Here is a 12,205-nt window from a genome sequence, read left to right on the forward strand (position 1 = left end):
TTTTACAATTAATAAAAAAATGCCAAGATGCTGAAACAGACTGGAAATGGACAATTTAGGTATTTTTTTGTTGTTGTTATGGAACTGCTTTGACTGTACCATGGTGTGAAGTAATTTTCTTTTTGGTCAAATTAAGAAAATAATAATGGTAGCAAACAAGAAAAGTATCATTCAGGAATGTATACGTGCACACTTACATTGGCTGTGGCTGCACAAAGGCAAGTCCAGGTGTAGCTGGGACTGATCGCCCTGAACAGATCGCCCCCGTCTGGCCACAGAGCTACCTAACAACAAATTAAGGAAACAGAGTGGAATTGTCAAAGTTTAGCTGAACTGGTGTAACTGCATCCATTCAGAGTTTTTGTAGGTTATTGCTTTTTAGTTCTTTCTGTGTTTTACTTTTTTGAATCCAACCTGGTGCTTTGTGTATGGAGTTTGCATGTTCTCCTTGTGTTCGCAGGGGTTCCAACTTCCAGACATGTACGCTGGGTGACTTAACGACTCTAAATTGACTGTAGGCGTGAAAATGTGAATGAGCTTATTTGTTTGTCTCTGTGTGTGTTTGTTGGCCCTGAGAAAGACTGGTGGCCTGTCCAGGGTCTACTCCACCTCTCACCCAATGACCACTGGGATATGATTCATCACACCGTGACCCTTAACTTGAATAAGTGTTTAGAAAAAGAATGAATGAATGAATGTTTTACTTTAACCTGTTCCCAGGTCCTTGGCTGCACCTGCTCTTAATAGTATAAATAATGAGATCATAAACATAGTGGACACACAAAGGTTGCGACAGTGAACATTTTTCATTGCTCTCCTTTTGAAATTTGATTCTCGTTTCTTTTGCTCTGATTCTCTTACTCAAATGTCTTTAGCAGTTTTATATTGTTCTTCCTCTTGACTATTCTTGCTGAATTTTATACTGTATCAAGTAATTTTAGTAATAGGAGAATTATTACTGATGGGTTTATCTTGTTCACTTTTATGTCACCCTTGATTTCTTCTTTTAAAAAAAGTCAGGTTTTTTTCATCCATAAATTCTTCATAACTCCCCATCTCCAGTCCTCTAATCACAGTTGCTGATCATGATGTTTGAGATTCTGGACCTAAAATAAGGCCTTCAAATGTTGTGCCTGAGCTGTGGATCAAAGCCCAAACATATTCAATTAACAGTGATATACAGTAGTGTTCAGAATAATAGTAGTGCTATGTGACTAAAAAGATTAATCCAGGTTTTGAGTATATTTCTTATTGTTACATGGGAAACAAGGTACCAGTAGATTCTCACAAATCCAACAAGACCAAGCATTCATGATATGCACACTCTTAAGGCTATGAAATTGGGCTATTAGTAAAAAAAAAAAAAAAGTAGAAAAGGGGTGTTCACAATAATAGTAGTGTGGCATTCAGTCAGTGAGTTTGTCAATTTTGTGGAAGAAACAGGTGTGAATCAGGTGTCCCCTATTTAAGGATGAAGCCAGTGAAGAAAGAGGTGTGAATCAGGTGTCCCCTATTTAAGGATGAAGCCAGCACCTGTTGAACATGCTTTTCTCTTTGAAAGCCTGAGTAAAATGGGACGTTCAAGACATTGTTCAGAAGAACAGCGTAGTTTGATTAAAAAGTTGATTGGAGAGGGGAAAACCTATACGCAGGTGCAAAAAATTATAGGCTGTTCATCTACAATGATCTCCAATGCTTTAAAATGGACAAAAAAACCAGAGATGCGTGGAAGAAAACAACCATCAAAATGGATAGAAGAATACACCTGTGTGAAGCTAATTTATTTGCAAGAATCCCCCGCAAAGTCCCTCTGTTAAATAAAAGATATGTGCAGAAGAGGTTGGAAAAGTACAGAGAAGGACAGAAAGAGTTACATTGTGTGTTTGTGGACTTAGAAAAAGCTTATGATAGGGTGCCAAGAGAAGAGTTGTGGTATTGTATGAGGAAGTCTGGAGTGGCAGAGAAGTATGTTAGGGTAGTGCAGGACATGTACAAGAATAGTGTGACAGCGGTGAGATGCGCAGTCGGAATGACAGACTCAGTCAAGGTGGAGGTGGGATTACACCAAGGATCAGCTCTGAGTCCTTTCTTGTTTGCAGTGGTGATGGACAGGTTGACGGATGACATCAGACAGGAGTCCCCATGGACTATGATGTTTGCAGATTACATTGTGATCTGTAGTGAGAGTAGAGAGCAAGTTGAGTCTAGTCTGGAGAAGTGGAGATATGCTTTGGAGAGAAGGGGAATGAAAGTCAGTAGAAGCAAGACTGAGTGCATGTGTGTGAATGAGAGGGAGCCCAGTGGAATAGTGCAGTTACAAGTAGTAGAAGTGGTGAAAGTAGATGAGTTTAAATATTAGGGGTCAACTGTTCAAAGTAATGGAGAGTGTGGTAGAGAGGTGAAGAAGAGAGTGCAGGCAGGGTGGAGTGGGTGGAGAAAGGTGGCAGGAGTGATTTGTGACCGAAGAATATCAGCAAGAGTGAAGGGGAAATTTTATAAAACAGTAGTGAGACCAGCTATGTTGTATGGTTTAGAGACAGTGGCACAAACAAAAAGACAGGAGGCAGAGCTGGAGGTGGCAGAGCTGAAGATGTTGAGATTTTCTTTGGGAGTGACAAGAATGGACAAGATTAGGAATGAACATATCAGAGGGACAGCTCAGGTGGGACGGTTTGGAGACAAAGTCAGAGAGGCAAGATTGAGATGGTTTGGACATGTGCAGAGGAGGGACCCAGGGTATATAGGGAGAAGGATGCTGAGGATGGATCCACCAGGCAGGAGGAGAAGAGGGAGACCAAAGAGGAGGTTCATGGATGTGCTGAGAGAGGACATGCAGGTGGTTGACAGAGGAAGATACAGAGGACAGGGCGAGATGGAAATGTTTGATCTGCTGTGGCGACCCCTAACGGGAACAGCCGAAAGACAAAGAAGAAGCAGAAGAGGTTACAATTTGCCAAAGAACACATCAACTGGCCTAAAGAGAAATGGAGGAATATTTTGTGGACTGATGAGAGTAACATTGTTCTTTTTGGGTCCAAGGGCCGCAGACAGTTTGTGAGATGACCCCCAAACTCTGAATTCAGGCCACAGTTCACAGTGAAGACAGTGAAGCATGGTGGTGCAAGCATCATGATATGGGCATGTTTCTCCTACTATGATGTTGGGCCTATATATCGCATACCAGGTATCATGGATCAGTTTGGATATGTCAAAATACTTGAAGAGGTCATGTTGCCTTATGCTGAAGAGGACATGCCCTTGAAATGGGTGTTTCAACAAGACAATGACCCCAAGCACACTAGTCAACAAGCAAAATCTTGGTTCCAAACTAACAAAATTAATGCCTCACAGATGTGAAGAAATCATGAAAAACTGTGGTTATACAAATAAATACTAGTTTAGTGATTCACAGGATTGCTAAAAAAGCAGTTTGAACATAATAGTTTTGAGTTTGTAGCGTCAACAGCAGATGCTACTATTATTGTGAACACCCCCTTTTCTACTTTTTTTTACTAATAGCCCAATTTCATAGCCTTAAGAGTGTGCATATCATGAATGCTTGGTCTTGTTGGATTTGTGAGAATCTACTGGTACCTTGTTTCCCATGTAACAATAAGAAATATACTCAAAACCTGGATTAATCTTTTTAGTCACATAGCACTACTATTATTCTGAACACTACTGTAAAAACAGAGAAAAGAACCTAAATACCTACTATTTGATAAACTGGAACCATAGAATGGATGCAGTTTTTTCCTCAGTAAATAACAAATGACAAATCAAGTATACAAAAAATGGTTTCTGTGAGTTAATTGAGAAATAATAATAATAATAATAATAATTTTTTTTTTTTTTTGCAGTTTGGTGGTCATTACTGCAGCATATCTTCAAATGTTTTTAACAGATTTTCGGGACAGTTTATGTAAAGGTGGACATTCAGGAGAGGAAATAGTGATTAGATTTTGAGGACGATCCAGATCAAGGTGCAGATGGAAATGCTCGTCTGCACACAACAGTTTCCCATTCAACTGAATGGGAAAGTTTTCAAACTTTTGACTGGTCCTATATTTTTGGAGGCTATCAAGCAACATGTCATGAATTTGCATAAAATATAATAGAAATGAGAAGCTACAAGTTATGTTTGGATATGGTTCTGGAGTGTTATTATTATGATGATGAAATTAAGTTTTCTTTAAATATACAAATACACACATCACATGCTACTCGTATGTAACTGGTCTGCAGTTTAGGAAAGCAACCCCCCCCAGCACTTCAGTTCACTTAAGGACAGACACGCTGTTGGTCCTCGGCTGACTTATGCTTCCTCTGAGTGCTCACTACTTTTAAGGTCTTCTCCATCCATTCCAGATATTTTGGCCTCTATTTCACAAGCTGGGGTTGGCTTCTCTTCTTCACCATTTACACATTTTTGATTTTCATCCGCAGTGATTTCAATTAAAACGAGGGCATATTTGGTCACTTATGCCTACAACACTGCATGGAATGACCCAGACTGAAAGATTTTAAATGTAACTGAATAGGCCTCATACTTACTGATCCAGCGGTAACTGATCAGTGTGTTTACAGATCAATGAAGAAATATTAGAAAAGTGATGAAGTCCAGAGCTGTGTGACAACTCCTCTGGCAGAAAAACAGAAGGAATGAGAGGACGAGTTTCATTTGTGTGTGTGTGTGTGTTCAGCAGATAGCTCCACGCAGTCGTCTGACATTCCCTCTGACAGCTTTGAACTTTTCACTGTGCCAGGACTGTCAGAGAGAGGAGAGTGAGAAAGAGGGAGGTGAGGCGAGAAGAGGGAGGGGACAGAACGTCAGAAGGTGGGGTTAGGTCGGATCTCGGGGAGGGGGTGGGGTCTCTGTGCCGGTCTGTGAATGGAGACGGTAAGTGCGCCCGCACGTTTTGGCGCACCACGGTTTCTGTCTGTTCTCCAGTCAACACCTGCTGATGTGTGATGAAGGTCAGGCCTGTCTGAAGGCCGAAACCCGAGAAGAGGTGCCACTAAGACCGACTGATGCTGTCCTGGTATGTGGAGTGAAGCATCGCCCAGACGTTCACATGAGTTTCTGTTCCCATATTTTGACACTTGTAGCATGTTTCACAGTGATGAGACGGCCATCCCGATTTATGTCCATTAATCCCACTAAAGTCTTGATCTGTTTTTGGTATCCAGTCTAAAATGGAAAGGCATCCTTTTCCCACTTGAAAGGGTAAGTCAACACGGAGTCACATGGAGCAGAAAACTGCTGCTGACTGCACAAGCTTCCATAAGTTGCTCCAACTGCAGATGACAGAGCAGTTAATTTTCTGTTAACCAAAAAAAAATAACAAAAAATTACATTGCTGAGTCATGTGTCATCAAACATTTAAACACAAAGGATTTTTCTCTTATTCTCAGTTTTTAATCACTGCACACTGAAAGACTTTTTGGATTGCTGGCTGGATGGATACAATATTTAATATTCATCTCCCTGTTCTGTGGGAAAATAAAATGTGCATTTTTTAACAAATTCTCCAACATTTTGCAGCTTATGATAAAAAGCAATGATAACTGATCAATTATTTACAAAAGAAAATAGCTTATTGTTCTCCCATCTCTATTTATGCTTTTATTGGAAAAGGTTTTAAATAGATTTAATGCTTTGATATTACTTGTTTTCTTTCTCTTTTTCTGCCTGAACATTCTTGTATTTGGTAAATTCATATATATGCGATGCTCTTGAGTTTGAGATATCTTGTGATTTTGGGCAAAACAAATTAGCTGAATTGTTAGCTGCAGCTTTACAACAACAAGATATTTTACTGCAGAGAAAAAAACATCATTTTTAGATTAGCATTATAGAAGGTGTATAGAACGTCATGTGGTCAGATGAGACCAAAACAGAGTTTTTATTCAGCTTTTTCTGAATATTAAACCACCTGTGGAACAGACCCATTGGGGAAACCATTACACTGCTCCTGCTGCCACAGCAAGCAGCAGCGTATTTGTATAAAAGCTACACACAGGAGACCTGAACAAGTTTTATTTTTTTAATTACACCACTGGCCAGCAGGTCAAGTTGAGGGATATACAATCGCAGTCTATCTGTCAGTGTGTATGTGTGTCTGTCCATTAAGTTTCACTTCAATACCATGACCATATAAGGAGCTGTGCCATTTGGCGCACTTACTGGAAACAGTCCTGTCCATTCTTTTCAACAGGTTGCATGTTTGTACCTCCAGCACTCTAGCGCCACCAACAGCTTAAATTTGGTGTGTTTAGGCATGCAAATTTTAAGCCATACACCAGACTTTTCAAAAATCAGGCACCTGATTCCTGAATTGAGTTCAATGCATCGTTTTACTCCAATTTACGCCACATTTTTCAGAGGTCACACATTCATTTTGTCCACACTTCTCAAAGTTTGGCACAGCTGATCTTCAAACCAAGCCACACAATTCTATCTATATGGCTATTTGATTTTTCAAGCCATTCTTCTATAACAGCCTATTGAAACTGGTGGAGAAGCTACCAAACAGGATGTGAGGTCATATCTCAGAAAAGCTTTGATGCATCAAAACCAAACTTGGCATGTGGGTATGTGGGACTCACACAAGCACAAAAAAAGACAAAATTGCTGTTGTTTGAGATCTAGGGGCCACTGCTTGAACCCCCTTCATCACTGCTTGAAACTGTATTGCTTCAGTTCATATTTATGTGAAGACCTTTGTTTGAAAGTCAATGTAAAAGACAAAATCAAACCTCCCACATTGAAGAACAAACTTCTGTCTCTCACACACACGTATATAAAACTCATCGGACATGTTTTATCAGGAGGGTTTACAAAATATTGGTTTTGGTCATTCTGTGGCAAACTATTACTAAAATTGGCCATTGGTAGATCTCCTGGCAGGTGCATTTTAAAGTAAAAATTACATGAGCTCTTCGGCAATAATTCTGAAACAGGTCTAAAACATGTGGTTTCTAATATAGGCTTTTCAAATATGAGTATGTGCAATATGACCATACCATAGATGCTTTGGAGCACTGTGTGTTTTTTTGCTGCTGGTTTAGCAACCGGAGCTCGGACTTCAGTCTTCTGCCGGTGAGGTGTGTGGTTTGAATCACTTAGCTCCACCCCTTCATAGGCTTCTCTCTGTGTACTTTCACGGTACCTACAAACACACATCCATGCGATCACAAACACATTCAAGCCATTCATTTATATATATATATATATATATATGTGTGTATGTGTGTGTGTATGTATGTATTTGAATACAGCACTCAAAGGACTAGAAGCTGGCAAACACTCAGACTAAATTGTACTGAACATAAACAAACTAAACACCGTTTATTCAAGGCAGTTAATAGTTGTTCATGTACAAAACGTAATTGTGAAACTGAATGAAAACAGAGGCCCTCCTGGAGTGGACTGGCAAACTCTAAGAGAGACTCAGAGTGTGTAATAGGGAGAGAACCGTAAAGAAGGTCTGCTGGTAGCTATTAGAGCAGTTCGCCTGAACTCTTAGCCTCTTGTTAAAGCAGTAAGAGAGCTCTAGATTACAGCCTGTCTGTCCTCTGTCTCCTTGTCTCACCCATCTCTCACGCTCTCTCCCCCAGAGCTCAAGTGTTGATGACATCCAGACTGTAGATTGGGGAGGAGTGCAAAAGAGAACCATGAGAAAGGGTTGCCACGTATGTGGGCACATGTGTGCGCCACATGGCACTGCCATCACATCACAGACAGAACGTACCTCCATAATGCACAGCAGCATGCACAGTGAAAGACAAAAGCACACACCTTCGCCAAGCTCGCTGAATGGTGCGTGCGGCCTCATTCTTCTTCCTGCGCTGTTTTCTGTCGACTTCCCAAAGTGTGCACGTTGAAACTGGCGTGTGTGTGAGAGTGTGAGTGTGTATCTTCCTTGAAGGGCTTTTGTGGTCCAAAGAAGATGGGCATTTTAATGAGGGGTTGCGAGTTTGGTCCTTAGTTACTGGCTTTTCTGACGTTTGCTCCTTGTGTCGTCTATGTATTAATGAAGAGGTGTGGGTATGAGTTTTGCCAGGGTCAGCCTGCACAGCTGTGGGAGTGTTTCTCTTACTGCCAGGGATCTTTTGTCTGTAAGTGGCATCAGTTTGGTCCATGCTGGAGAAGACTGTGGAAGGTGTGCATGTGCTTGAGGAAGAGCGTTCTTTAACTTTGGGCATGGAGGGTAGTAGTCTGTGTTTGGGGCTTGGTGGCTTCTTGTAACAGGTAAGGGAGAGCGATTCCTTCATCCTGGTGATTTGAGGAGCACAATCCACAGTGTCACAGCTCCTAGCACAATGGCTACCCAGAGACTCAGAAACCTCACATGATTCAGCCACTTTACTTCTTTTGGAGAATCCGCTCCTGTCGGCTTGGATAGAAATTAGAAAACAGGTTTTAGAACAGGTCTATTATCATATTATTGTCATTTAAGTTTCAAGAAAAATCTTAATCTTACAACCTCAAATATGCAAATGAGAAACATGTTGCAAAGTTAAGCCCCTTTTCCATGTGCACGGAAGGCCTTGGATCTTATTGTGCTACTTGGTTTTGGCCAGTGGTGGGAACACTTCCGATAATCCGATAACCGATAATTATCGAAGATAATGTTTTCATTATCGGATTATCTTTTCAGATAACTTTGAAAACCATTATCAGACTAATTATCTTCCGATAAATTTTTGTCTGATAATTTTTAGATAGTTAACATGGTAAACAAAGCTGAACAGCTACAAACTCTTATAAAATTTAAAATCAGTTGAAAACCTACCTGTTAAATGTTTTGTAGCAAATGTGTAGTTCTACCCTCTGCAAAAAGAGAAGAGCTGCTTCTAGAAGAAACTGCTCTATCCTCTGCAGGCAAAGGAGAACTGGTCACACACACACACACACACACACACACACACACACACACACACACACACACACACACACACACACACACACACACACACACACACACACACACACACACACACACACACACACACACACACACACACACACACACACACACAAAAAAAAACCCATTTCTTTTAACCCCATACTGATATGACGGCAATATCACCCAAATCATCCAGAGGCATACATTTTTAACTTATGGTTCAAATTTTAACCAAACTAATTTCGGACAAGTTATTTAAATTAACGTCATGTCTGAAGTTTTATAAAGTGAAAATATCAGATATATGTTTTAGTTTTAAAGTAATGCACTAATTTTTAAGGTTTTAGTGTGCACATGCTGTGTCCTGGTGCATTATGGGTATAGGATAATCTCAGTACGTTCACGACATGAAAAATGCATTTGAGACACTATGATTAGGCTCCACGGATAACAGCATTAAACTCTAGTGCCTAAAACTCATGTGAATATATTCTCTGGGTTTATAGACGTTATTGTGTTTGCGTTTATTAAATTCCAGGCATCTTAAACATAGCAGAGTAGCAGCAGACACAGATTATCTGGAATTTTGTTTTGGCAAGTTTTCATGGTCTCTACTACCATCTACTGGCCAGTAGTGTTCATGGCAGTATTCAAACTGAAGCTGGGCTGATATTTTCAATCACTGTACTCGGTTCCAGCTAAAACTATACCACAGAACCGCAGGGTGTAAAAGTTCAGAGCGCACGATTTACCTTCTCACACACATTGTACGTTCAAAAACCACATGTTGGACTAATGTTTCCAGAAGCAAAACGTAAACAGAAGCTTTTTTTCAAACTTAATTTACAAAAACTCTCAATGGGAGACATCTAAGTTTAAAAACACAACAAAACAAACACACACACAAAAAAATTACAAAACAGGTCTGCGGTGTTTGCATAGGCACAGTGCGAGAGGTGGTCGTGAGATGTTAAATGCAGCTTGTTACTCTATGTATACTAAACGATGCAGGACGCACAATTAACCTGAAACTAGGTGCGATCCAAAAAATTCTCACACGTATGAAAAATCAACTGAAAAAGGGCCAAAACTCACACAGTATAACCCCAGCTTAAGTACTGAACGTCTGGCACCAGCTAGTAGATCATGCCAGTGTTCTATTTATTTTTGACACCAGTTATATCAGACGGTTATCTAATTACAACTTAGCTTTTTTTATAATGAATGACTCAACCAATCAGTGTTTAGTGGAGGCACATTTTACCCAGAATCCTTTGCGATCTGTCTGTGTTTGTTACAAAATTTCAGAATTAGTGCATTATTCAACATTAAAAGATATATGTTATAGTTTAACTTTGTACAAATGACAGAATTGACATTAATGGAGTTATTCTATCAGTATTCATTTTATTACACCAAACCATTTTATATACACCAAACCGTAACTCAGCACTGCTTTATTTTCCAAGACCTCCGCCTGACGGAAGCGTTGCGATTGAGTAGAGAGTTGAGCTTCATGGCTCCTCTCAGCTTGCTTCTGTGCTTGCAGCCATTTAGTAAACAAGAGCTTCCAGCAGGGGGCAAGATGTTCAAAGACAGAAGTGCTGGCTCATTGTTTGGGTCTGTTGTCGTTTTTGATGCTACCAGAAGCGATCGTGGTGTTAAAACTCAAATTCAGCTTGTTAGTAGTTACCAAGGATTAGTATTGTTAGTATTGTACCAGAGACAATACTGGAATTTATCGGTTATCGGTTATCTGTAACTTCTGATACATTTTTGGGTGGTTTATTGTTTTATCTTTATCAAAGATAACTTTTCAGTTATCTGATTATCTGTTATCGAAGTTAATTTTTTGGTTATCTGTGCCCCCCACTGGTTTTGGCTTTATGTTGGACTAGAAAAGAATATGGGGAAAAAGCTGGACATTAAAGTAGTACTAGAGTTTGGCCTACTGTTTTAGAACAGTATATTTAGTACTAGTGATGCTACTGTACTGAGCAGCAAAACATCTTCAAGACAAATCAGAAGTCAATTAATGTAGGCTGGGCTCTGAGAAATTTCCTACCTCAATGACATGTACAATAACCTGGGTTTCTCTGGGACTCTGATCTACACCTCATTGTTGTGTATTAAATTATCCCATCATTGCAAATTTCTCAGCTGCAACATTTCCTATGCAGTATGTTAGGGAATGTTTTGTCAATCTTGCGCTGTGCCTTCTGTTGTTATAATGAACAAAGCAGGAGGCCACCACACAGAGTCTGGTCTGCTTAAGGTTTCTTCCAGTAACAAGTGCATATATACAGTCTGCATAAACTCACAGTGCCCAAGGCAAACACTGATAAGCTCACTGTTAAGTGATGCTTTTTTGCAGAAGGCTTTTAAAATAGTATACTTTGGTGATTTTGACCTTTGACCTCTTGTACCCAAATCAACAGGCTTCTTGGGGTCACCATACCTATCACACCTACCAGGTTGGGTGACAATTGGACAGTTAAGAAACAAGTTATTGCGTTCACAATTTTTTTTTAATGTATGCTTCAGTGTCTTTGACCTTTTGACCACCAAATCAATAGGCTTCTTGGGGTCAACATACCAACTTTGGTGACAATCAGGCCAGTAGTCTCACTCACAAGTGAAATGTTACATGACTTGACTGAGTGACTCCCAGCACACAGTGACGTCTGGCCCACTGAATGCGCCATAGAAAAACAAATGACGAGGGAGGTTTTCTGTACCGCTATCACCAATATGCTTACTCATGTGGTGGGAAGGTCTAGACCAGTCAGTCTGAAATGTATACATAGTAGCTCACTTTCACATCTGAAAATCTTCTGTGGCCACCCAAATCTTTAATCACAATTTTGACTGAGGTGATTAAGATGAAGTATTTCCACATATATTAGGTTAAACTAGATCAAATAAATGAATTATATATTATACAAATAATGAATGTTTACGTGTGCAATGGAAAGAATACTTCATAAAGTGAAAGATGGAACATTCCATCTTTCACCTCATGAAATATTCTGTCACGTCTGGGAGCATGACCACGGAACAGCCTTGGGTCCTGGACGGCAACCATCCAGGAAGACAACTATTCCATCCCCACATCGCCAAAATAAACATCTATCGGCCACAGCCAGGTGAAACATGGGCATCACCTTGACCTTCTCCAGCTACTGGGGTCCTCAACACCCAGGCACCTGCACGCTGGCTCATGTGTAGAGAAACATGCCACATGTGAGCAGACTCATACAGAAATCTTGTTGGATGAAACCTCATGTGGAAAT

General features: G+C 40.2%; 1 protein-coding gene across 6 annotated transcripts in view; it reads right to left on the reverse strand.

Moving 5' to 3' along the window:
* The window catches only part of invs (inversin), a 93,993-nt gene that overhangs the window by 3,025 nt on the left and 78,763 nt on the right, over positions 1–12,205 (reverse strand). For 5 of the 6 annotated variants that reach the window (XM_034174887.1, XM_034174889.1, XM_034174890.1 and 2 more), the window contains 3 exons: positions 7,802–8,399; positions 7,027–7,172; positions 198–284 (listed from right to left, as the gene is read on the reverse strand). In XM_034174887.1, the coding sequence (XP_034030778.1) occupies positions 198–284; positions 7,027–7,172; positions 7,802–8,399 (831 nt within the window). The remainder of the gene's footprint in view (positions 1–197; positions 285–7,026; positions 7,173–7,801; positions 8,400–12,205) is intronic. The other variant, XM_034174891.1, reaches the window with a different exon arrangement.

Source organism: Thalassophryne amazonica, chromosome 7 (genome assembly GCF_902500255.1).
Source record: "Thalassophryne amazonica chromosome 7, fThaAma1.1, whole genome shotgun sequence".
NCBI lineage: Eukaryota > Metazoa > Chordata > Actinopteri > Batrachoidiformes > Batrachoididae > Thalassophryne > Thalassophryne amazonica.